General features: G+C 44.5%; 1 protein-coding gene across 10 annotated transcripts in view; it reads right to left on the reverse strand.

The window, feature by feature from the left end:
• The window catches only part of PCMTD1 (protein-L-isoaspartate (D-aspartate) O-methyltransferase domain containing 1), a 270050-nt gene that overhangs the window by 52915 nt on the left and 189755 nt on the right, over window positions 1-27380 (reverse strand). For all 10 annotated transcript variants that reach the window (XM_069220153.1, XM_069220151.1, XM_069220150.1 and 7 more), the window contains one exon: window positions 2655-2778. In XM_069220153.1, coding sequence (XP_069076254.1) covers window positions 2655-2778 — 124 coding nt within the window. The remainder of the gene's footprint in view (window positions 1-2654; window positions 2779-27380) is intronic.

Genomic DNA, 27380 nt, shown 5'->3' on the forward strand with positions numbered 1-27380 from the left:
TAGAGAGGATCCTTTTCTGCATGGCTTAGCGTTTCTTCACTTCCGTGTACCCCAAAGGGCTGATTATGCACGGAGTGGTCTATGGTACGATGTAAAATCTCAGTGTTCTTTTGGGGGCCAAGCAATGGAGTCTCTTCTCCTTAAAGGGGTGAGGTGCAGAACAGAAATTAATTAATGTGATGGTTGGACTGAGGTGGAACAGCATTTCTCATTTTTGATGAAAGTATGACAGAGTTTGAGAACCAGTTTGCCTGGGAAGAAGGTGAGGTATGGTGGATTGCCTCACAGAGCTTGAAGAATACTTACACGCCATGCCGATATTATGGTAAAGAGGAACACCATCTTTAGGGTGAGAAGCCACAAAGAGCAGCAAATATGTGAGGCCCAAGTTAAGGTTACAATGTGGCATGAGAAAGGAAGAGGAAAAAAACTTACGTTTTAGACTTTTCAAAACATGTATCATGATCCGGAACTGCCGAAAGGTACACTGGGCCCAGAACAAAGCCTTGTCAGGGCAAAACGTTAAATAACTTTGCCTGGAGGTGGTCAATATGCCAAGTGCTGCATAAAGCCACAAATGTATCCCAACAACAGGCTTTTACTATCTTTGTCCAGGGATGCCTGGCAATCAAGATAACATGAACCAACTTCGGAGGAAGGTCGAAGGTGTTCAGCTGTCACTGCTTAATTTGCAAGCATGAAGGTGGAGACTGTGTGGGCTCGGGTGCATGACACTGCTCTATTGCTGTGACAACAGATCCTCAAGGAGAAACAGCCTATTCAAAGGACAGATGCTCATGCCCATGAGCTCTCAATTTACTCTCCATGCCCAAACTGAGACTTGGGGAACGCTGGGTGGAAGGACATTTGTGGCTCCTCTCAGATTCCAGAACTTTCTGTCACCGAAATGTGAGGAAAATGTGTTTTTTTAGCCAAATTTTGAGGTTTGCAAAGGATTCTGGGTAACAGAACCTGGTCAGAGCCCCACAAGTCACCCCATCTTGGATTCCTCTAGGTCTCTAGTATTCAGAAATGTGCTGGTTTGGAAGGTTTCCCTAGGTGCCGGCTGAGCTAGGGGCCAAAATCTACAGGTAGGTACTTTGCAAAAAACACCTCTGTTTTCTGTCAAAAAATGGGATGTGTCCACGTTGTGTTTTGGGTCATTTCCTGTCACAGGCGCTATTTCTACCCACACAAGTGAGGTATAATTTTTATCGGGAGACATGGGGGAATATAGAATAGCAAAACAAGTTTTATTGCCCCTTGTCTTTCTCTACATTTTTTCCTTCCAAATATAAGAGAGTGTGTAAAAAAGACGTCTATTTGAGAAATGTCCTGTAATTCACATGCTAGTATGGGCATCCCGGAATTCAGAGATGTGCAAGTAACCTCTGCTCCTCAACACCTTATCTTGTGCCCATTTTGGAAATACAAAGGTTTTCTTGCTAGCTATTTTTTACTCTTTATATTTCAGCAAATGAATTGCTGTATACCCGGTATAGAATGAAAACCCAAAGCAGGGTGCAGGTCATTTATTGGCTCTGGGTACCTAGAGTTCTTGATGAACCTACAAGCCCTATATATCCCCGCAACCAGAAGAGCCCAGCAGACGTAACGGTATATTGCTTTAAAAAAACTGACATTGCAGGAAAAAGTTACAGAGTAAAACGTGGAGAAAAATTTCAGATTTTTTCACCTCAATTTCATTTTTTTTTTTTTTCAGTTGTTATTTTCTGTAGGAAACCCTTGTAGGATCTACGCAAATTACCCCTTGCTGAATTCAGAATGTAGTCTACTTTTCAGAAATGTTTCGGTTTCTCGGATCCAGCATTGATTTCATGCCCATTTCTGTCACTGACTGAAAGGAGACTGAAAGCACAAAAAATCGTAAAAATGGGGTATGTCCCAGTAAAATGGCAAAATTGTGTTGAAAAATTGGGTTTTCTGATTCTGGGAAGCTGGTGATTTTAGCACTGCAAACCCTTTTTTGATGCCATTTTCAGGGGAAAAACCACAAGCCTTCTTCTGCAGTCCCTTTTTCCCATATTTTTTTTAAAAAAAACTAAATTTTCACTGTATTTTGGCTAATTTCTTTGCCTTCTTCTGGGGAACCCATAAAGTCTGGGTACCTCTGGAATCCCTAGGATGTTGGAAAAAAAGGACGCAAATTTGGCGTGGGTAGCTTATGTGAAAAAAATGTTATGAGGGCCTAAGCGCGAACTGCCCCAAATAGCCAAAAAAAGGCTCGGCACAGGAGGGGGAAAAGGCCTGGCAGCGAAGGGGTTAAGTAAATTTATAATTGCAAACAACACTATTAAAATGTTAAGAAGTCGCATTTCAGACCCAAAAAGAGAACGGTTACAAAGCAGAACCAAGTCAGAGAGGTAAGGACTGCTTCCGGGGATACAGTTTATAATAGAGGTATTTTTATTGCAGCACTTTCTGCGGCCTTTGGTCTATTTTTAAACATGATCACGTTATCTAAAATATTGTAAAAAGGTTCAAGACATTACATTTCGAGTACAAGGTTACAAGTAGAAAAAAAGCAGACTTGTATAGAATTATTACGATTATTACAATACATTTGATTTATTAGGACTACAATTTATTCTATGAAAACAAAGCAATATATTTTATAAACATTATAGACTTACGTAATCTAACGGAGTCAGTCTTGTTGTTGTCATTCTTATTTGGTTGCACCAAAGGAGCAAATGACACAGCCAGGATATTTTTACTTTCCCAAGTGCTCTGCCCAGTTCTCAAGATCTGAGTCAACTACACAAAAAAAATAGTACAGGAACTTAGAGACGCGGCCACATAACAGTAATGGTTTGTTATTACCCTCTCACGACCGTGACTACTTTTGTTAGCATAAGTGTTACTAAGAGGGCAAAACTGAAAACACTATCTATCGCAGGCGAGTAAAGTATGTTTTACTTCATGTTATTTCATTTGAGATTAGTTTTAGGCATAACTGCTTGAATGAGGGCTGGTGGGGAGCCTGAAGAAAGTGCTCCTTATGGTGGCCTACTTCTCAAATTGGGACTCAGAGCCATATGTAATACTGTACACTTTTCATAAGTGCTAATTCAACTTCAGCAGATAGACTGAAAACACAGGTTCCGCTATTCTGTAAAAAGGTTAAAATAGCCAATACGCTGTACACAGAGATTCAGTAAGCTCGAAACATGAACTAATCAATATATTGTAGAGATTTGTGAGGAACTGTCTTGGAAGCCTCCTAACAAGGGCACTTGGGAATAGATTTTCGTTTGGCAGAGAGGGCCAGAACCTCAGATGGATTAGATGTACTACCACAACTAGCATATTCATACGCAAAATATATCTTAAATGGATCATCATTCTAGTTGTATCAAATGCAGCTACCTGTGCTTTGTCCCTTGAAAAAGATAAATCCTAGCATTCACAATTCAAATATATCCCCAATACAGCTCAGTGGGACTGTACTCCATCCACATCCTTTGTCCTGGTCCACGAAGACGAGATGAATTGTAATTAAGTGAGTTTCAAGAATCAATGTCCAGTTTGTAGATTTGCTTTTGGTTATCACTAAATCGCAACTTAAAGGCTCTAAAAGTGACCACATCAAGAATACACCTGCATCTCAGGTTAACTTGTAATATAGCTTAGTAGCCTGCTGTAGCAGGCTATATCAGCCTGTAAATGTCAGCTCCAGCGTTAAAGCCCCGAGCCGAAGGCGATGTCCATTAACAAGGGAACAAGCCTTCAATGGCCGGTATAGCCAAGCTATGGCAGTCTATAAAGCTTTTAGAACATTCCACCACATGAGGATAAAATGTTCTCATTAGTAAAACGAAGGCCTCATGGAGCCCAAGGAAGTTTTAATCTGCCTCAGGCTCTGAGGCCTTTAATCACAGTTGTTGCTGTGAATGTTCTAAAGCTAACAGCTTGCGCAGGGTCATGACTGTTAGCTGTTGAACATTCAGAGCAAGAGCCTTGAAAAGGGACTGAAGTCAGTCCCTGGGTCTCCCTGGCTTGGCTGAACAGTGTTTTATAGTTCAGGCAAGCCAGGGAGATTCAGGAGCTGAGCAGCATTCACCCCTCCCTCCTTCTGAAACCCTAGTGACACTGAGTTACAGGAGGAGGGAAGGGTGAAGGCTGCGTATGTCCTCCTGCACAGCATCTGCTTTTCCTTTGCTCTGCCTGAATAATATATTTTCGAGAGGCAGGGGAAAGAGCAAGGCATATGCTCTTTATTAGGACATTGAAATGTTGAGAGCAGTAGGCGTATAGAAGTTCATATAGGCTGCTTCTGCTTCATTGTCTTCAATAGAGCTCTCAACATTCCAATGCTTTAATATTATTTCATAGACAAAATAGATAGCTAGATTACAACAGGTAACTGTGGAATATGGTCCAATGTATCCATAGAGGGGTTCTGGTGACATCATAAATCACAAGCCTGATGACGGAGTGCCTCAGTACCTTTTATGTATTATTGTTTTATATATCACACATTTATTTGGGGTAGTTAGCTTGATTTTTTGTTTCTCAAAGAGGGTTGTTTGTTGATAGAAGGCTAAACACTAGTGTTTCATTTTCTGGAGGAAAAAGTACAATACTTAATTAGATAACTTAGATTAAAGACTTACAAAAAATAATTTTCATTAAAAAAAAAATTAAAAAAAAAACATTTTGTTTGACGACAGGACCAGGCTGATGAAGCTGATCTCCACAACGTGCCTTGAACAATGGACATTGATTAGAATTAGAATGCTTAGGTTTTATATGCCATTCATGGACAATGATCAGAGACTGTGAAATGATGCAATTCTTTTGCTGTGCCACTTACAGCACAGTAATAGACTGACCACATTTGCCATATAATTCATAAGTATCAACAGAAATGTTCATTCCAGCTCAAATAGATCAAAATAAATCTGACAGTCCGGCTGGCCACATGAGTTACATTTTTATACTACGTATGTCACTCTTGCATTACCAGGCACCCTTGTTAACAAATCAGTGCCGACTGATCCTGTTGTTCTATCCACCATGTACAGAATGTCCAATGCATACAGTCACAGCCCACTTTATAAAACACTTGTTGTCCACTACTCCCATTAAATCATTATTCAATAACCTCAAAATAACCTCAACACAATATTTCACTAACTGCTGCTCCAATCTCTTTGGAGTGAAGATCCTCAGAAAAGCTGATGTAAAATATATTCTTTTTTGTTTAGCAATTCTTCATTGAATAATCAGGAGATCAGGGTACATATATAGGTTGATACAGAGGTAACCGAGAAGTCAAAAACAAGCAGTGACTGTAGTAAGAAGGGAGGGAGGGAGGGAAGGGCAAGGGTGGGGGCGTGGAAGGGGAGGGTAAACGAGGGAGTGAGGGGAAAGAAGGAGGGAGAGCGGTAAACAACATTCACAGCAGTATTAAATATTCCCATAGGTAGAGATGTGAGAACGCAAAGTGGCCACGCCCAATAATAACAAAGAGCCAAAAAAGAAACAGGGGTCCCTGGAAGCATGTATATTGGTGTGGTGAGCAGGGATGCAGGAGGCGTGTTGGGAGGGAATAAGATACTAGGGCAGGAGGTGGGTTGCGTCTAAATTGGTCAGGGGAGTCAGTAATGAGCTGGTATAAGGCGAGTTAAGCTGGGGCAGTGTAGAGGGTGTAGAGGAGCACCTGAAGATACAGGAGAAATAGGATAAGTCTGAAAGAAAGAGAAGACTGTCGTTAGCTTGACAGGTCTGAAGAGGGGGGGAGGGGAAGGGAAAACTGGGGAATGGGAAGAGAGGGAGGCAAAAAAGGGGTAGGGGAGGGACGGGTGGGTTGCCAGTGTTGTTGCAGCACCTCGTGTGAGGTGGAAAAGCAGGGAGCAGCAGGGAGTACTCAATCTAGAGGGTTGTCTCCGAGGAAATTAATTATTAAGAAAGGGTCTGACAGATAACCGCCACTGTTAATTTGGGCTGCTGGGCTGTCATAGAGCAGACAAAACTTGGCTATCAATTGGTCGCCCAGATCAAACGTTTGCAGAGTAGCAAATAAAGAGTCCCACTCCACGGGTGGAACGTTTTTCAGTGTTATAAGATGGGGCAATAGCTTTGCTCGGTAGATCTCTAGCCTCCCAAATGGCATGGGTCAGGGTACGAAGATGATTTCTAGAGGTGCGCCCCGGAACGAAGCCCACTTGTGTATGGTGTATTAGAGATTGTAGGACTTTGCGGAGACGGGCAGCAAGGATGCTGGCAAAAATGTTCACATCCCCATTCAATAGGGAGATAGGTCTATAACTGCCACAGTGGAGGGTGTCCTTCTCGGGTTTGGGGATCACCACTATCACAGCTATGTTGGAAAGAGAGCCTAAGTAGCCTTCACACCTAGCCTCCAGAAAGGCCCCATGGAAAGAGTCAATTAACTTCTCCCCAGCCCACTTGCAAAATTCAGCAGGATAGTCATCTTCCCCTGGCAACTTATGATAGGGGAGGTTGGAGATAGCCTGTGCTATCTCGCCTTTGCTGATGTGCTCAATCAGCAGAGCCCGTCATTCGGTGGACAACTGGGGGAATCTCACACCCTCTAGAAAGGTTATTTGTTGGGTACGGGCCATTGTCTCTGGGGTACATAGACGCCGGTAGAAAGCAGCTAATTCATTGAAAATTTCCTGTGGTTTGTAAGGACCTCTCTGCTCAAGGAGCAAATAGCAGGGATGGTATGTGCTGCTTCCAGCTGTGGCAACTGTGCCGCCAGAAGGCAGCCAGCTTTGTAGCACTGTTTTAGTGGCCTGTTTTGCGTCATTGAAACGCATGTTCTGCCCGGAGTTGAAGCCTGCCCTCGTGATTGTTGATTCACAAGTGGAGGCTACTGCATTCTGCGAGACCAGGAAATAGTCTAGACCAGTGGGTGCCATGAACAGAGGACAGACAGGTGTATTACCTATTTACTGGATGGGTAAGCCTCCAGTAGTCAACCAAGTCATGGTCAGAGGTGATAGCCCTCAAGAGAGCCCTGCCTGAATTGTTGCAGACATTGATGGAGCCAGACCTGTCAAGCACTGCATCCCAGACGAGGTTCCAGTCACCTACTATGATGTATCAGGAAGCTCCTATCTCAATGAGAAGATGGTTGAGGTAGAGCAGCAACTAGTGTTTAGGTCCCGTAGGTGCATAAACAGACCCTAGGCAGAGTGTGCTGTCTTCTACTTTCAGTTTTGCAAAGGTGTATCTACCCTCAGAGTCAGACCATGTCTTGATGATGGTGGTGGACAGGGTCTTCCTGAAAAGGAGAACACCACCACACTTCCTAGTGATCTCACTCAGCGATATCGATTAGGCCGGGTAGCTACTGTGGATGGCCCTTCCTATCCAATCTTGACGTAGGGTTGTCTTGGTGAGTCTCTTGCAATTGTAGGTGGGACAGAGCTTTCTAACGCTTCACATAATAAGTTAGTCCAGGGACATTCCATGAGAGAACCCAGAGCAGATGAGGGGCGCGATGAGTTGGGGCAGTGGTTGTCACACGACGTGGGGAAAGGGGATTAGAAAGGTGGGAGGCCATAGGATCTTGTGGGAAGGGGAACGCTGGGCAAGGAGAGAGGGAGTGATGGGGGAAAGAGGAAGGGTATAGCAGGCACAAGCAGCAAGAGAGGGAAGGGAGAGGGGGAATCCTACAGACCTAGGCCAATAAGGTGACAAGAAGGCCACTGACAGATCCTTAGATAGTACTAGAGTAGATAGTGGAGACTTAAAGGAAAAGAGTGTGCGGCAAAGAGATGAGTGGGGGGGTGGCACAGGGCAGAAAGAAGGAAGGAGAAAGGTATGAAAGGAGCTGGGGAGGAAGAAAAGGAACAGAAAAGAACTGAGAGTGGGGATTCGACACTAGCTGAAGCAATGCCTCAATGGCTTAGATCTGTTAGCCACGGGTCCAAGCTTGTAAACTCCGCACACCGGTTGGGCCAGTCCAGCAGGGAGGGCACTTAAGGGAATAAGCAGGGTGGTGGAAACACAACAAGGGTGCAGGGAGAAAGGCAAGGGTGGAGAAGGACGATCCCATCAAGGGCAGCTGAGTAGATTGGTATTGGCAGGCACCGAACAGCATTGCTGGGAAAGGACCGGACAGGGGGTTCCCAGGCCCAACCAGAGGCAGTGTAAGGGCAGGGTCTGGGCATTATGACTGGAGGGTCCCTGGTGGAGGGTTTGGGAGAGGGTGGGACCATAAGGGAGGGTGGGTTAGATACGGGAGAGCATAGGAGGGAGATGTTTAAACAACTGCAGTGAACAGGGAAGAGCCGCACAACTGGCAGTGAGAGGGGCGGTCCACAGGGCAATAAGGCAAAAAAGTATAACAGTGTATCAGCCTAGCGCCACAAACATTTGCAATCAGCATAACATTAATCACATCAGAAAACAACATATAAGCTTATTATGAGCACATTAGTGGCTAGTGGTCAGCCTCTACCGCAATTAAGGGCAGCAGCATCATAGAAAGCATTTCCAGGCTTTTAAGGTGGAAGTCTAACGCTGGAGGGAAAGGGAAGGGCTGGGAAGAGGTCCCTGACTGAGTCAGTGTACAATCCTCATTGGGCAGTGCAGCCATCTAGCACAGCGGCAACCAAAACAGCGTGCTATATATGAGGCCTGTCACACGTATAAGCATGCAACAAAGTACTTATCCATTTGTTGGGGTGAGTGCACAAAGTGGATGTCAGATCCCTGAGATGTAGGCAAGGCCAGAGGACCAAGGGTGGCAGGGAGTTCACTCGGGTGGTGGTGAAGGCTTCACGGGTGAACCGGATTTATCCATGTCCTGGGATTGGGTAAAGTGTGTCCCCGTCTGCAGGGCGGCCTGGACTCTGTCAACCAGAGGTTGTAGTCTCTCAGGGTCCCTGATTCTTTGATAGGAGCTCCCTGCTTTGTACCAGCGGTCAATTATGGGGGTCATGGCAGGGCAGAGACATTAAAGGGGTGGCAGCAGATAGTGATAGGGAGGCCGGAGGACCTGTGTCCATGTTCTGGGACAGAAGGTTATCTGATAAAAGACCGAGGTCCTCAGGGTTAAACAAATCTCTGAGTTGCCATTTTTGGTAATCCACATTTGTGCCAGCTCAAACAGCTCATATTTAATGTCCAATTGGCAGAGCCGGGGCCACAAGGACAAGAACGCCTTACGGCGGTCATTGGTCTCCTTAGAGAAGTCTGCTGTGATGCGGATCTCTTGCCCCTCCTTCAGTAGAGTCCATGAGGGCGGGCCGCAGTAAGAAGCTGGCAGACCTGCTCCTGTCGCAAGAAGCAGGCAACGATGGGAGGAGGCCATATAGCCCTGTCGGCCTGCTTCAGATCCATGCAGATTGCTAATTGAAATTCCAATGGAGGGTCAAAATTGAGGCCCATGAGGGTATTACGGAGGAAGGCTGCAATGCTTGTTACTTTAATTTGCTCCGGAAACCCGAAGAAGTGGGCAGTGTCCCTTTGGCTCCTGTCTTCGAGGTCAATTACCTTGCTGCGTAGGGAGAAGAGTTCCTGATCCCTACCTAGCACTGCACGGAGACGGCTCTCCACTGTCGAGACACGTTGTTCCAGGCCTGTGATGAGATTTTGGAAGCCTGCAAAAACCAGAGGTACAGATTGTGTCTCGGCTGCCAGAGCAGAGATACCAGAGTCTAGCCCCTCCAGCCGGCGGCCCACAGCCATAATTTCCTGAAGAATACATCCCCTTGTGGTTCCCTGCGTAGTACCAGGATGAGCAGAGGAGAAATCAGGAGACCGAGCGTCCTCGTAGCCATAAAGTGGGGTAGATGAAGAATTTCTGAGGAGTTGGCGCATGGATTTGCTCGAATACTTGCCTTGAGATTTACCAGTGGGCATCTCCCAGTTTAATTCTGGGGTTGTGGCTTTACAGAGAACCACAGAGAAACCCACTGCGAGCGTCCGCAATGGGAACTAAACGAGGAGGCTGCTCACGGGGTCAAGAGGCAGGAGTAGGTTGAGGGAGACCAAAGTCAGATCTCTGTGTATCCTGCAGCGGTCGCTGGTCCTGCAGGCACCTGTAATTAATTTCCAGGTGTGCCCCTAAGTGCATTGAGAGAACCCGGAGGATCCTCAGACCAAAGAAACAGCAAAGGGTCAGGACGTTGTCCAGGTGGAAGAAATAGCAGCCCTCAACGTGGGCACCACCTCCCTAGGTTCACTGGGAAGAAGATGGCCCGGGCAGAATACTGACCATTCAGGGCTTTAGTGGCTCGTTAATCTCCAGTAGCTGCAGGGTTTATTTATGCACCATGGTGCGAGATACCAACTTCTGGGGCAGGGGCTAGCTTTTGGACAATCCTCTCCTGTCAGTAAGCCATCCAGTCCAGATCGCTCTACCTCACCCAATATCGATGGTACACAGAGGCCCCAACACGCGACACTGCGTCATCAGAAGAGTGCTCCCCAGCCCTGGATGCAATCGGGCTGGACCATCCTGGACAATGCAGGGGAGGATGTAATGTTTGGTGGAGAGGGAGATCTGGCTGCGCACAGGCCGGTGCGTACCCCCTCCCCCCTCAGAAGCGAGTCTATCCAAGGCTCCTCCAGTGAATGCCTGTCAGGCCCAGAGGGGGGCACTCAGAAATGTGAATGGCGAGGAGACGGGGCGTAGTAAGGGGAAGATGGGGGGCACAAGTGCCCTCGGAGCGCGCCCGTTGGCCTGAAGGTTGCCCGGACCCGCCGGTCGGGTGTGGAGCCGCAGTTCAAGGCCTAATCAGGGTGAAGCCTCTCTGCCAAGTGCAGCAGGCCTTGCAATCTCAAGAGCGTCAAGCCGGGCCAATAGGCGGCGCAATGACCCCCCCGCAGGCTGCCACTCCCAGCCCCCAGTCAGAGACAGTCTCCGAAACATTCGAACTTGTATTTATGGTTCATTAATGCAAAGCCTTTATTATTAGGGTGAGAGCATGCTAAGGAAATGTAGTAAGCTCAGACAGCACTACTGATAGTAATTCCAGAATAAAAATATCCAGAATGCTCTCTGATTAGATGCAAATATTTGAAGAAGCTTGAAAGCAGTACTGAGTATTCTTTTATTTCAAAATCAAAACATTTATTAAAAAAATGAAATGAAGAAAAAATATTTGCTAAGCTGCTGTGAACGTTTATCTACTATTTCTTTGAATCATTATTTAGTAAAATGTGTTGATGCATGCTAGAACTGCTAAAAAATAAGGGTCATATGAGGGTAAGTAAAATTTTGCGACTTGCAATTTGCGAGTCTGACCGACTCGCAAATTGCAACCCGCAAAACCATATGCAGAAAGGTGTCTCAGACACCTTCTGCGACTCGCTATGGGGTCGCAAAGACCCACCTCATGAATATTAATGAGGTGGGTCGTAGTTTGCGACCCCATAGCGAGTCCATGCACTCACAGGGATGGTGGCCTGCTGGAGACAGCAGACCTCCATGTCTGTGGCTGCTTTTTTAATAAAGCAGCTTTTTTTTTTTTTTACTTTTTGCAGCCTGTTTTCCTTAAGGGAAACGAGTTGCAAAATGAAAAACTTCCGAAACCATTTGGTTTCGGTTTTTTCAGAGTAGGCAGTGGTCCATAGGACCACTGCCTGCTCTGATTTTCTTTTTTTTTTTTTCGGCATTCACAAAGGGGAAGGGGTCCCATGGGGACCCTTTCCCTTTTGCAAATGAGTTACCACCCACTTCAAGTGGGTGGTAACTGCGAGTTGGTTTGTGACCGCATTCGAGGTCACAAAGCAACTCAGCATGGCGATGCGGTCGCAAATAGGAAGGGAACACCACTTCCTATTTGCGAGTCGCAGCCTCAAATTGCGAGTCGGTACCGACTCGCAATTTGAGGTTGTGCATCGCGTTAAGCCTTTTGCATGCCGCAAACTGCGTTTTTTGCAGTTTGCGACGTGCAAAAGGCTTCCTACATCTGGAACCTTGATCCATAACGGAAAAATCAGTGTAATCAGTTTCAATAAGATTATGGTAAACATTTAAAATAAAGAAGCATCGTCAAAGTCAGTAGTTTCGACATTGGTCATCAGCCTTTTGGTTTGTCAATGCATGTCTTGTTTTGACATGTTTTTTGTAAAACTTTTTTTGTTGTGGGAAATGCCGGGCCCTCACTAATATAACAAACATTGGAAAATGGAAAATGCAAAATATTTTTAAAAATATTTTTAGTCTCAAAAAGCACACATTGCCACAGTAGCAGTAGTTCCTGATACTGAGCAAAACTATTTTGTGTGCGGATAGGCTCTTTGTGAAAGAGCACAATGACAATGCTGTCACTCATAGTGAAGCCAGCCAATACAGAGAGAGAGAGAGACAGAACTGTAATAAAAACAAAATGTCTTGGTTACTACCAGACCTAATTAGGGGCCCAATTCTTAAAGGTAGTCACAAAAGTGGACCCATGGTATATGTCTATGCATTAGTGCATATTTACAACTCCTGAATTACCAAGAATTTACGGAAGTAGGCCAGGAAATGGTATTCCTAGAAAATACTTGTGAGCTACGTTTTAGCTCAAGCAAATATGTACGTCTACAATTGCTCATGCAGAAATTTATTGAGCATTTACATGTTCACTTTCCCTCCAATTGCTTTTTTCCCCCAACTGTAAAGAATAAATGTCAATGCTTTCTCAGTATGGAAAACAATTAGAGAAGAGTTTAGTTAAAACCCCCAAAAAAACATGCAAGTACGTACGTTTGCACAGAATCAAAAGGACATTCCAAACCTGCAACTTTTGCTTACTGCTACCTACAGCTTAAGCAGTAATGTGGAAAGGTGACAAAATAAGGGATTTGCTTGTATTCAGACCCTACGATAGTATAAGCCTTGGCATAATCAGAGAGGCTATTATCACAGCCCTTATGTAATGAGATTGCTGCCATGGTTTGTCGCCACACTGCATGTCACCAAAGGGACAAGTCGATTTTGTTACAGTACACATAGATTTATGAAGCAACCTGTCCCATGGACAAGTAGATATTTTATTAAATTCCACACCGATGTACCCCCCATCTGGAGTACCTAATGCTGAATCTCAAACCTGTAATGAAAAAACATTACTTTGTCTGCGTTCTCTTTAATTAATCCACGTCAAACATACCCTTCCATAAATGACAATTCCTATGAGGACCTTCACAGAACTCTATGTGCTATGAACATTCTTCCAGGAGTTAGCCAAACCTATACCCCTACCAACAACGCCCCTCCAGTCATGGTATGCATAAACATCCAAGATGTGTTAGCTACCACTAAGATGGAGATCGCAAACATGAAACAGTCAAAACCACTTGTTCTTGAGGCTACATATATTTGCTCTTAGTACTCAGTACTAAATTAGCTCAGTAGTATATATGTATGTTTGAGAGTCACTGGAGCAATCAGGTGGCATTTTTGTTCCATCCAGATCAAGGACAATTTCTAATCCCGTGATAGTGGTGGTATGGGTGTTTATCTGTAATCTCTTTTTGGTCACTGACAAACTCCAGTTTACAATGATTTCGTAAGCATTTCCTGGAAGGTTCCTTGGTAACTATTCAATATAATCCAGATGTGACAAAAGCATCAGTCAGAAAGGAGATGAATTTCCTTGCCCAGTTCCAGGTCCCTTCAAGAATCATACCTGTAGGTAGAACAGTGATTCATGTGTTTCACTCTTTCCTAGCATCTACCATCAGCCCAGTACTTTCCCTCCTACCATACCGTCTTAACCAACTAACCAAAGAAATGCGGGATAAGGGGGGCGTGGAAGGGGGACTCTGTTAAGTATTTTTCTGGTACAAACTCTATCCACTTGCACATTTTGTAACTTGTTACTATACCCAGACATCCGACTGAAGCTGGATTTTGTTCAGCAATTCTCTCATGTTTCTACAGGTGGCGTCAGATTTGTCCCAGCCTGGATGTGACATTGAGCCCCTACACAGTCACCACCTCTGCATGATGACGTCAGTTTCTTTCTGATATCTGTCTGCACTGTCAGATATGGGGCCTTAGTATCAGACTGACCCACTGTGCAGATCTCTAACATGGAATCTTCTTAGCACTGACTAGAAGAGTCCATTTAAAAGAGCGGGAAAGACGGTGGATCGGTGAGGAATCTGCAATTACAGTACCCACCAAAAAGAGTGTTTACTGAAGGAAAGTAACTGATAAGTACTTCTAGATGCAGATTCCTCACCTTGTGAATAGATACCAAAACGTTACCTCCTCAGGTGCTGGGTCTGTGAAATCCTGCAGGACATATTGCGCACAATACCCCTCCCCTGGACCAGGCTACCCAGGTAGTAGTGCTTTGTGAATGTGTGAGCTGACGCCCACATAGCAGCCTGGTACATATCCAAGACTTCAACACTGCTCACCAGTACTGGTAGAATGAGCATACAGAAAGAGTGTATAGGACTTCCGGAAGCTGCTTCTTGGCCAGCCTGAGGCAGATTTTGATACAAAGGACAATTCATCTAGAGGAGGTTCTCTTTTGTACAGCTTTTCCTTTTTTTGCCCCAGAGAACCCCCAAAAAAGCTGATTGTCCACCTGATGGTTCATGGTGTAAAAATGTAGGTCCTGATTTAGAACTCGGCAGACAGGTTACTCCATCACAATGGTGACCAATATCCCATTCACTTGAAACCTAAATACCATTCTATCCTATGGGATATAGAATTGGCAGATGGGATATCCGTCACTATAAGCTCTGAGTGATTACCAGCGTCTGAAAATAATTCAAGCATTCTAGCCATAACATTTTATATACTTCAGTGCAATCACATCTAACAGCTTCGTGACTGTCCTCATCTTCAGAGCTTGTGATGTCTTATAAAGATAAACCTGTCCTGGGATTGCTTGTACCTTCTTCAAGGTTGGGTAAGGTATTGCCCTGGCTGTGTCCACATCTGCTCCCGAAAATGTTTTTATTGTGCCTTTGATGAGACATGACCTTACTAATGTATAGTGAATCATAGCTTGCTTAACAGTGATAACCCCTCTGTGAGTTTTTGTTGACATCAGTAGTAGGTACTTGCCCTTACTCGCCAGTCATCTAAGTAAGGGTAGTCATGTGTGGTTTGTCTCCTCAGGTGTGCTGCCAACATCGCTAGTGTCTTTGTAAACATAACAAGAGTTGATACAATGAACTGGCAGTTTTCTCCATCAAATCATATACCTTAGGTATTGTCTATGTGAGGCATGGATGGGGATGTGAAAGTATGTGTCTTTGAGATCTTCTGTTGCGAGGTAGTCTCCTCTTTAAAACAATGGAACAGCATCCTGCATTGTTGTCATTTGTGTGTTTGTATGCACCTATTTAGGAATCTCAGGTCTAGGACAGGCTGCATGGTTAAGTTCTGCTTGGAGACTAGAAAGTAAACCGAATAAACACCTATGTTAAGGTTCTTTTGTGTGAGACCTTCTCTACAGTATCCTTTCGCAACAGTTGTTGCACCTCTGCCTGAAGGATCTTCAATGAGTCTTGTTTTTACCCCTAGTGTTTTGGCAGTGGTTGATGGCTTTTTCAGAAGGTATATACAGTATTGATGTTTTTCAATATTAACAACCCACATGCTTGTGGAGATGGACAACCAGGTGTCAAAGTCCTTTATACCCCCCCAACTTATGCTTTGTTTTCTGACAGGGGCTCAAAAGCGAGTCCTTTGGAGGAGCTAAAACCAGATCCCCCTAGGATTTGTCATCCCATGGTTTTCCTCTGCCTCGAAAAAGGGGTATTTGGTGGGGCTGCAGCTGCCACTGTAAGAACACTAGAAACTGGTTACTTCTTGTCTCCCTTTAGAGTTGTGTAGCGAAAATCTCCCTTGGCCACTTGTGCCTGGTGGAAGTAATCTTATAAAACATGGTCTGTAGGCCTGCAATGGCCCCATGGCATTTGCTGTTTTATTTGCCTTCTTCATTGCTTCTCAGGAGTTATCTATCTGTTAGAACCATGTCAATAATGCTGGACTGCAACTGTGGTTCAAAACCGAGATGTGCAGCTTTGCATGCCGTCTTGGGACCACGATCATTGCCAATTGTCTGCTAGTTGTATCAGATGCATTTAATGCAGACTTAAGACAGTAGTTTGCAATATTCTTCCCATCTTTCAACAGGTTCCTCGCACACTCTGGGATTCTTCTGGGAGGTGAGAACCAAGGTCCTCCATGACCCCCCAGTACTGATGTGCCAAGTCTGATGATGAAGATTTTTGTTAGTTAATTAAGACCATAAAACTTTTCCTTCCACATAATATTTAACAGAACAATATTAGTGCAATAAAACAATTACAGTGCAATAAGGTCCTGAGCTTTAAATGAGATGATGTATAAAATTTCCCTTCCACATGAGAATTTAAACAAGAGCAATATTAGTGCAATAAGGCATTAGTAATAATAGGACAACAGAGCCATATTAGTGCAAATAAGGCAATTACAGTGCAATAAAAGTCCTGAGCTTAAAATGAGTAACACATAAAATGTCCTTCCACATGAAAAATTAAAAAGAACAGCGATAGGACAAAGTGGCAAGAAGCCTTCTATCGATTTTATTTATCCCTACTTAAGTCTGATTGTTGGTACCAGACTTTATTACGGCACAGGCTAAGCATTGCAACAGACTACCTAGAGGCCTTCCCTTCTTTAAGGTGTTCAGAAAAAATTGAAGGGATTTTGTTATCATTTCCGCCCTCCCTATGACTGGGTATGTTTCGAGAAGCTGAGATTTTGAGCGAGAAAATTTCCAAAAATTGCACCAGCCTTATGTTCAATATTGTATTTTGTGGATTAAAAGATTCAATTAATGCTTGTCTGCAGGATCTAATTCTTAAATTGTTTATTTATTTTTTCAGTAAAAGTCTTCTTTCAACCGCCAAAGCTGGACAAATGCAGAGAACATGCACCAAGTTTTCATCTGCTAGATGACAAAGACGGCACTCCTGGGAGCCTACTAGACGCTCCTTCTTCCATTTAGGCATGAGGTCTAACGTTGGGACTTCACCCAGCCTGAGTCTGAGAAAAGATTGCTTGATTTTCCGTGAATAGGGGCCAGCCATAAGTAATGATTCTTTAGGTGTTTTATAGGAGTTGAGGATCAACCAACTATGCTCCCTTTTAGTCAGAAAGACCCTATCTTCTAGCAAACTCTGTAATTTACTTGCTTTATTCACAGCTTTGTTAAAAGCTGTGATGAGTAGAGAGTGATCCCATACCTCATCTAAGTTCAAAAGGCTCTTGCTCTTTTCTAGATACCTTATGAAGTTGCAGTTCCCTCTTTCCAGGAGAATTTCCTGCCAGACTAAATTAGCCAAAGACCCTTTTGAGGCGCGGCTCAATTTATAGCAGCATTTAATATATGCCGCGGGTCGAGCTAGCGACTGTTTGACCAGCATGAATTCCAGTCTGACCTGGGCTGGCGAGGCACGAAAAACGCGCTTATAGGTCTTTATCTGAAGCTTATCCAAAAGACCTGCTTCCATCCCCCTCATTATTTCTGTCCCATAGGTGAGAGTTGGAAGTAGTTTCGCTCTCATTACAGAGGTTAGTGGGCTCAGGGCAGGACCACAGATTGAGTTTGCTAGCTTACAAAAGGCGTAAGAGCCTGCAACTTGTTTTTTATTGCTTCTTTTTGTGGCGTGTAATTACCTCTGGCGTCCACCACAAATCCTAGGTATCTATATGACCTTACTTCCTCTAGGGTCTTCCCATTCACGTGGCATTTACATTGGCTAGTCGGCCTGCGGTTTAGGGTAATCATTTTGGATTTTTTATGATTGATTTCTAATTCATTAGATCCTGAATATGCTTCTAAGGCATTTAACACTTTTTGCATGCCTATTCTGGTATTACTAGTTAGGAATAGGTCATCTGCATATAGTATATTGGATACTGGTTGACCACCCAGTGAGGAAGAATGGGATAATTGATCATTTAACTTGGCGGGGAGATCTGCTATGTACAGGTTGAAGAGTGTTGGGGCCAATACACAACCTTGCTTCACACCAACTGTTGTTTTAACTGCCCTGGATAGATGAGAGCCTTCCCCCAATTTAACCTTCACCCAAGTATCAGAGTAGATCATTTTGATGGCGTTTAAAATAGAATGTGGCAACCCTACAGTAGTAATTTGGCCCACAATTTGCCGTGGGGGACACAGTTAAAAGCAGCTTTAAAATCAACAAAACATAAGTAGGTCAGAGTCCCCTTTGCTTTTTCTCTGTTGATGATTAGTCCCAGTGCCATAAGATTTGTTAATGTTCCTTGGTGAAGCCGGTCTGATTTAGGGGTAGAATATTATTATCTGTAACCCAGGCTTCTAAATGTTTTAGCACACAGGATGAAAAGTACTTGAGGTCAACATCTAAAAGAGCGATTAATCTGTAGTTGCTTGGGGAAGCCACGTTCCCACCCTTATTTATGGGGTGGATTATAGAGCCTTTCCAGGATACTGGGACGGTGCCTGTTATAAGCACATCATTGAACATTGCAGCCAGGAAATTGGCCCATTTTTCCGTTTCCTGTTTAAATAATGCTTGCGGTAAGCCATTAGGGCCGGGGGCTCAGTCCATTCGTGACTTTCCAATGATTTTTAATAGTTCAAATGCCGTAAATTTCAAATCTTCAGGGACATTGGGTTTCCAGTTAATCATGTGCCCCTGGATTTGAGGGCCTTCTTCGGTTGTCGTTTTTTTTTAGATGGGACGTTAGATGGGATGCCCATACTTCCTCTGTTAGATTTGCATTATTCCCTGCTTTTGAACCATTGTCTATTGTATTGATGATTTTCCAAAATCTTTTGGAGTCAGAGGACTCTGGTTACCCCAAACTCTCATGGCTACTCACCCCTGTGAGGAATCTTTTGGAGTCAGATGTTTTGGTCGCAAAATGTAGTTTGGCCCAAAGGGTCTCATGCTGGCGTTTTTTAAAGGTCCATTGGTCCCTTTTGCACAATTTCCTTTGCACTCGCAGAGTGGCCAGTATTGATCCATTATTTGGGTGTAACCTTAATAGTTTACCTACAGCTGCTTTCCTTCTGCGCACTGGCAGTGGTAAAAGTGAACGTTGGCGGTGATTCAAATGTGCTCCCTTTCTTGTGTTACCTAAGGAATCATTTTTTATGAGGTCGTGGGCAAAGTTTTCCCAGACTGTTGTCAACTTAGCCCCACTTGTGGTCATTGATTCTAGCTTTTGTAGGGCCTCTTCTGCCAGACTTTCAATGGTGTCGGAGGACCATTTGAGTCGCTTTAGATTTTCAGTGCCCATTGCCCCGTTAAGGGCTGCCACTTTTTCTGGCTTTTGTGGTGATGCACAGATCCCAAATACCAGTGGCTTATGATCGCTTTCCGTGCGGTACATGATGGTGAAGGCATTTACTAACGTATACAAAGCAGGGGACACCAAAGTATAGTCTAGATGGGAGACCGTTTTACCGGAGAATCTTGTCCATGCCGGTGGGATATCGGGTGACTTCTGCCCGTTTAGCACAAAGAGGCCTAGTGATTCACAAGTACATATAAAACTCTCCCCTATTTTGTCTTTCCTTTGTTTTTTTGGGAGGGTTTGGCTGGGCATTCTTGCCACTGTTTGAATGTGGTCCTCACTGGGGTTGTGGAATAGGCAGAGATTGAAATCGCCCGACAATAGCCAAAATGCCGAATTTACTGTGCTTTTTATCCTTAACAATTGAGTTTGTTTGCCTCAATTTTTTTATTTTTTGGATTGATGTAAATATTGACCAGGATCAATGGTTCCTGTGTATTTTTCCCTCAATCGTCCAGCCGGAGTAATTGAAAGGGTTGGTCTTTCTCCTTGTGCTCTGAAATTTCTGGAGAAGTGTGGCACAATGGTTAGAGTGGCAGACCCTGAAGCAGAGATCTGGCTCAAGACCACGGTTCAAGTCCCGCTTCGGCAGGTCTTGGGCTCAATTCCCTTGGACCAGATAATTCTCGCCTCGGTGCCTAATCTAATTAATGGGTCCCACTCTGCAACTCTGGGCAATAGCTTGCTTAATATCCACAACGGCCCCAACAGCGCTTGGATGCCTGGCTTCACCCTGGGGGTGCCCAGGAGTGGGCACCTCACAGGGAAAAGCCAGGAGGGGTTCCATAGCGGTATGAGTACAGCGCCTTGAGACCCTAACGGGTGAGTAGTGCGCTATACAAGTGCAAAGTTTACAGTTTTTGCAAAGTTTACCAAAATGCTTGTACTAACATAGATGGCTAGGCCTCCCTTCGGCCTACCGGGCCTACTGGTTTTCGTAGCTGAGCTGAGATATTCTGTGAATCCGATTACTGGTATTGATTCCATTGCCCAGGATTCCTGAAGGACTAAAATGTCGAAGGAACTAAAGAATTTTGTTACTGCAGGGTCCTCCAGTTTTGCCCGTAGGCCACCAACGATCCAGGAGCAAATGGATAATATGCCTTTTGTGGGATGATCATTACCTGTTCAACTGTTGCCCAGCGGTCCTGGGGGTATAGCCCTTAGTGCCCATTCCCTTTCCGGATGCCGTTGTTGACCCAAGACCACTCTTCCCTCCCTTCTTCTCTCCATACTTGGACTCTCAGTGGGTGGTGAGATGGTCTTCTCTTCCTAGACCTTTCTTCAGTGAGTTTGCTGACCTGATGTACTCCTTTCAGAACCGACCATGTGCCTTTAGATTTTACCAGGTATTGCAAGTCTAGTAACGGGGTTGGATATCTCTCTCCTTTGTAGATGGTCACCTCAATGCCCCAGGCCATGTCTATTCAAGAGGGCATTAGAATTTGTTATTCACCATAGCAAGGCAGCTGCTGCTTCTGTTTTCCTCCCTACTTACTGTGCATCTTCCTTTCTTTATCACGCAGAGGTCCCATGGATGTTTGTGACAAGGCCCTTTTTATTGCTGTGGTTACTGTTAGTGACTCTGCTTCAGTGTGCCCCTGGACATATTTGGGGTCTATAATGGATGCTCCTTTCCAATTTGAGCTGTCATGGCCTTAACAGCAGCTGGCCTATTTAACACATTTCTACCCTGCTGTATTATACTTCCGAGCATGTGTAAGTTTCTGTATACTCAGTTAAGGGATGCCAGAAGAGAGCATGCGTCCTCCTTTTCCATTTCCATCTCCACCCAAAAAGAATCAGCTGCCTTCTTAACAACCCATGTACACTGTGATGTCAAACATGGGGGAGTGGTAGTTGTGGCACCAAGGGATATGTGTCTGTTTCTTCCTGTGGTGAGCCTGCCTCAATATCCACCCACAAACTATCTTCCTCAGGGATGTGAGACCCCAAGCAATTCGATTCAGTGTGTGATTTTGTGTTCCTCCTCCACTACGTCCATGTCGTGTTCAAAATCCTGCTCTGTCTCCTTTTCTGTAGTTGGTTCATTGTGGTCTTTTAATACCCAACTCCCTAGGTTCTCTGAGAGGAGCCAAATATCCCTAGAGGGCTTTCTTTTTTTCATTTTCCAAAGTCCTTTTCTTTCTCTGTTTCAATGTCATAGGAGGTTTTGCTGTTCCCTTGGAACTTCCATTTGAAGGGCATCTGTTCCTCCTCCCCTTTTCACCCTCAATCTTCTTACAAAGTTTAGGTGATACACTTTGGTGTATACTTAACAGTACTCGTCTCATCCGGAAAGAAGGAGGCATCTTAAGCTTCTCCAACTGCAGTTTTTTGGGGCATTGAAGGCTTGACATAGTTTCACTTGAAACCTTGTGTTTCTGCATCTTGACAAAAGAATGGGAGTCTAATCTTTGAATCTCACTGATGACTTTCGGGCAAGGCTTCGGGTCAAGCTGTATGACTTCTTGCTGATTGTCTTCGACATTTAACCTTGTGTAGTGCCCGTGAGTTTGCTCAGCCTCAATGTCTTAAATCCATCTGCTCCATCTACAGAGTGTGTTTCTTGGGTCTTTCTAATTCCAACAACCTACCAATGTGCTTGAAGAATCTTATCTCTGTGTACCAGGGTTTTGGACTTTAAAACAGAGCATGTGAAGCAATCCTCTTACTTTTGGTCTATTGGGAGGCAAAATAATGTCTTTGTTTAGAGCAAACTTCCTGTGACAGTTCGGGCAGAATTTGATGAGCGTGCTCATGCTCTAAAGTAGTGTCAAGGAATCCCAGGGATCCCCTTTCCAGACCTAACCACTAGATGGAGGAATTGTGCAAAGTATGTCAATCTGGGAGAGATTTCATGCTGCAAAACGCAACCATTGACAAGCCACCTTTGACTGACTACTGAGTGTAGAGGCAAACAAACAGATACTGTTCTCTTTTTAAGTCGCATAGTTAATACAGGTCTATGGTAGCAGTTGTCAGACCACATCAGATATTGTAGGATCAACCTAGTGATAAGGACTAGTGCAATTACCCAAATAATCCCTGTATTGATCACTGCATTACCAAATCCCAGGTCACAGTAATCTAGTTCTTTCACAAGGCGCTAGAAACCAACCACTGGCAATCTTTGGACTACAAAATGCTTTGGAGACCCTCTACCATTGGTGTATTGTCCCTGTGCCATTGGCGTCCATCCTGCACACAGCTCCCCGATCTATAGTAGAGAAACAGACACCCTGGTTATTAAGCATATGCACCCAGTCAGCCACTTTATTGTCCGCTGCCCTAACCTGCTCATTCACCACTTATCAATGCATTGACAGATACCCTTGAAACCACTGCATTGTCATACATTATACTGCCCTCTAATCGACCAAGCACGATGCCTAAGCCAGCAAGACAGCTCTTTTTCACTGAAGCCTTTTCAGGAAAGACCCCCAATATCAAACACCAAGCACACTGCACTGGAAAGCATTCTGAGTTAACCTGCAGCCTTAAGGAAAACAATGGCCACATTGGAAGATAATGCAACAAACAAGTCAGCAGCAATCCCCTCTATGAAGTCAGATATGGCATCCTTCAATGCTCACCAGCAGAGGACGGAAGACTGACTCGCACAAGAAGAGTGGAAGGTAGCATCCTCAATGACAAGGAACAGGATCACTGGCATTTCCAAAGAACAACAGAGGAGCTGGAAGACAGAAATCGCCGAGAGAACCTCTGCGACTCTAGGATACTGAAACAAGTGGAAGGTCTGGACATGATAACTTTCTTGACTCGCTTCATACTGTAAATCACTAACCTAGCATTTGAACCACCACTAGAGCTGCAACAACCTTAGAGTTAGGGCTAGACATACCACAGGCAAAGAAGGCCTACGCCAAGTGAACTTCTGCTTTCTTGGACACCATAATTTATGACTTAATATTACTGAGGCAAAATTACTGGGTTCCTTTAAGTTTGGAAAACATATCTTTGACTTACAAGACTTATCACAGGAAATTGTACAACGCAACAAACAATTTCCAACACTAATGCCCGGTCGGGAGAAAATGAGCACCCAATACAGCTTATTACATACCTCAACCATGCTGCTTATATTTGAAAACAAAATTGAGGAATATGACGATCCAGACCAACTAGAGGGTTTCTTAGTCTCCATTGAAGACTCAGACTTGGACGTGTCCCAGAGGCGACAAGATCAGGACTCTCATACAACTCAAAAGTTTCATCTTGATCTGAATCACAAACTGACTGGAAACAATTAGAAGATACAAGGCAATGGTCCACGGAGACAAGAGCTAAACATGTCAACAAATCACCCCCACATGAGACATATCACTTTTCCCTTTGTAACGCTCGAAGACATTCTTCCGGGGCACCAGCCAACCATCAGAACATTCCAATTGACACAGGAAATAACTGAACCTCCTTAGTTTATCCTGTCACTGAAGGTGGGAGAGCATTGTACAGGGAGGTAGTACTGCCTCTCATAACAGGGGTGACTAAACAGCCCATGGTGATGACACACTACCCCCTTATACATGGTCAGGAAGAGAAGTAGAGAGAAAAGCCTTTGGAAGCAGGCCAAATATTATGCTATTCAAGGCTACTTATTGCAACACTTGGAACATTAGGTACCGTAACCTGTATACTTCAGCCTCTAATGTCTCCCCCTAAATCTTAGGCACTACCAAACATGGGCAACGCCTCACTTATTCCACAGCCTGCCCATGCAACAGGCAGAATTTTGAACTGTGTTTCGCTTCCTGAGAGCGGATGTCGTCCCGAAGGACTAATAGCTCAACCCAACTAAAGTACAAGATAACTCCCTTAAGGGGGTCACTTCAACCAGTTTTATACATCTGCCTAACACCTCTGGAAGAAACACTGTTACATTTTACTCAAGCAAACAGTTGTCGCCCAACTCCCCAATACCTGAGATTGTATATACCTTTGAGTAATACTAATTTCTGCTTGATCACATGTAATTCAAGCATCGATAGATTTCATGAAAATACATTAACTTAAAACCCCTTTAACCCTAGACAATAACAAGAAAAGCCCTTCCAGACAATGTTACTCAGATAATTATGTCTTAACATAAACGAGAAGCCACTAAATAAACATCCCACATAATCTATTGGTGATTTCACTCTACCTGAATGGTATCACCCATTTCATTAAAAAAAGAAGATCCTCCACTATCCAGATTCACACCGGCAGGATATTGCTCTCATTCAAGAACTCCACCTACCTGACACAGTGAGTCAAAAACTTAGAAGAGACAGAGTAAGTAGGGAATACCATGCTTTTAAAGGCAACCTATGCACTGACACTCATCACACAACCAGGCAGTTCAGGTTGGACTGTTCCCCTGGGGAAAAGGGTCAAGACTGATTTGTATGTGACGGAGTCCAAACTGGGGTGGCGTGGTGAGCAAAATAACGATGGATTAAACCCAGATCTGTGAAAAGGGGTGAGTGCTGAAAAGTTTCAGCACTCCGTCCACCATCCTTTTGTGTTGATGAAGGACTTGTTAACAACTATAAGGGATACAAGAATGATACTTGAGGGAGTAAATTAAAACAATGGCTCTGGATCTTAAGCTGATACCAGCAGACTTTCCGAAACTCTCAGCCAGGGTAGTAACCACAAAACACACCCGACAGGACCACATTGGATCCCTGCAATTATCGCACAGAGGCAGAGCATCTCACAGGCATTCTGGGACGCCTGCCCACAAGGGCGAAGGATGCAGAAGGAGGACCCCGGCATAATAATATTATCCACTTAATTGGCCTCTGGAGTGATGTGAGGGTACAGACGGTTCCTGGAATACTTTGTCAAAACAACCATCTGTCCCAAAGACCTATCTCCTAATTTTGTAACTGAGCAGGCACAGTGTGCCAGGAGTGCCGCCTAAATCATGGGCCAGGGCACCACCCCTCAGCGCAAAAATCATGAATCACTCGAACCGGGATATTGTTCTCCGGGCAGCATGAAAGCACGCCCCCCTCCACTTTGATAACCGGACAATTATAATATTTCCTAATTAGAAACAAGGAGGCCTTGTAAAGAGATGCTCCTTCGACAAGGTAAAGCAGGAACTACGACAATGAGACATACAATACATGATGATTTTTCTGGCTAAACTGAGGGTCATTACTGAAGGAAGATCCTGGTTCTTCACTACACCGAAGCCGCATGGTCGGATGTCTGGTGGCCGGCAGAACGTGGGTGGAAAGGTGGATGACAAGGGATGGAGAGGAACTGAGTCCACCCCTTCCCACACCCACTGGTAGGCTGGGCACCTCAAACAAATGATGAAAGTGAAGGAATAGCACCTAACCAAGGGATAGAATGATGCACCGACTGTAGACCAGACAGACCAATGTGTGACACAAGGGACTAAGAGTAGCTGACTCATCAGATGGAGGACTTCCTTTTAGTACAAGACACACCACCTCATCTGCCAGAGGGAAACACAGACCCACACAGGAGCACAGCTCTGTTAATAAATGTTTAAGGTAATGTGTTGTTTAAGGGGGGGTATGGGAACAGGCGACTCAGGCATTAGGGAGGTGACCATTTCTGTGGTCACAGCCTGAGATTGTAGGTAGGGCAGAAATGGTGGTGGGGGGCAGTTAGAATAGGACACCACTGGGATATAGAACAGAACAATAACTTTCAGGTCTATTACAGTATGACAATGGGACCTGTAGGTAACTTCTTTCCCGGAGCTGATAAGAGCCCATCATTTTACACTTAAAATACCTACCTAGAATTGAAACGGCTTGGGAAACAAACTAAAGAGAGGAATTGTAAGTTCCTAATCAGACAATTCTAATATAATCCTGCTAAAGAAAACTCACTTTTGGACAATAAATGCAGTGTCCTTAGCAGGTGAATATATATATAGAATACTGGCACACTCTGGTTATTTAAACCTGTGCTCACCTCTGGTATCTTGGCACACAGAAGTCATGCTTAGCTCAATAGGCAATGTGTAAAGTATTTCTGCAATACTTAAACTACAGTAACACAGAAAAAGCACCACAAAAAGACTACATCAGTTTAGAAAAATAGAGAATATTTATCTGAGTAAAACAAGACGAAAATAACAAACATATCAAACAAATCAAGATATGAATGTGTTGAAGAATAAACTGCAACATGGAGCTTGAAAATCAGTGGTGCTAAAATGTTACTTGAGGTCGCGCTAGACTGAGGTAAATACAAAGCTCAGGCTGACCGTGATAGAGGATAGACTGGCTAGAGGACTTATGCAGGACTCGCTGAAAAAGTATTTTGGAAGGGGTGAGTGTTGTCGTCAAAGACTCAATTTGTCGGTTCTGATTTACAAAGTCGGGTAGATGCACCGTCATTGAGCGGGGTCCTGCGTCATCATCAAACCTATTTTGATGTAGGCGCTGCGTCCTTGACGAGCTGGGGCCTATGTCTTTGAATCGGTGCGGAGTCGTAGAGCTTCGCAGACAGGACCCGTGTCGTCATCAAATGGGAACTGCGTTGGCATCAAAGGGCACTGGGTCAGTTCCAATCAGCGCAGCAGTCTTGATGTGTCGGTTTTTGAAGCAAAACAGAGGCAGAGTTCACTCTCAAGGCCCAGGACTGGACTGGCACCTCTTGGTAGGGCAGAACTCACAGTGGACAGAGTCCAGCAGTTGAAGTAGAGTTGGGGGAGTCTTTGATGGCCCTGAGGCTTCAAGAACAGCAGACAAGCCAGCAAGCCCTTAGAGAACTTGGGTTCAAGGATGCAGGGTGCAGGTCCACTCCTTCTCACTCCCAGGCAAGAAGCAGCAGGCAGCAGTCCCAACACAGCAGAGCAGGTAGCAAAGTGGCAGTCCCTACCACAGCACTGCAGCTCTTCCTCCTGGAAGAATGTCCTTGGTTCCAGCAGAGTTCTGATTTGGTGGGACTTGGAATCCAGTACTTTTACCCAGGTGGGCCATGAAGTGGAGGGGACTTCAAAGAGATGCTTGAAGTGCACAAGCTCCCTGCCCTTCTTTCCCTGGCTCCAGATACTCTACAGGGGGTAATGCAGACTTTT

Source organism: Pleurodeles waltl, chromosome 2_2, assembly GCF_031143425.1.
Source record: "Pleurodeles waltl isolate 20211129_DDA chromosome 2_2, aPleWal1.hap1.20221129, whole genome shotgun sequence".
Classification (NCBI taxonomy): domain Eukaryota; kingdom Metazoa; phylum Chordata; class Amphibia; order Caudata; family Salamandridae; genus Pleurodeles; species Pleurodeles waltl.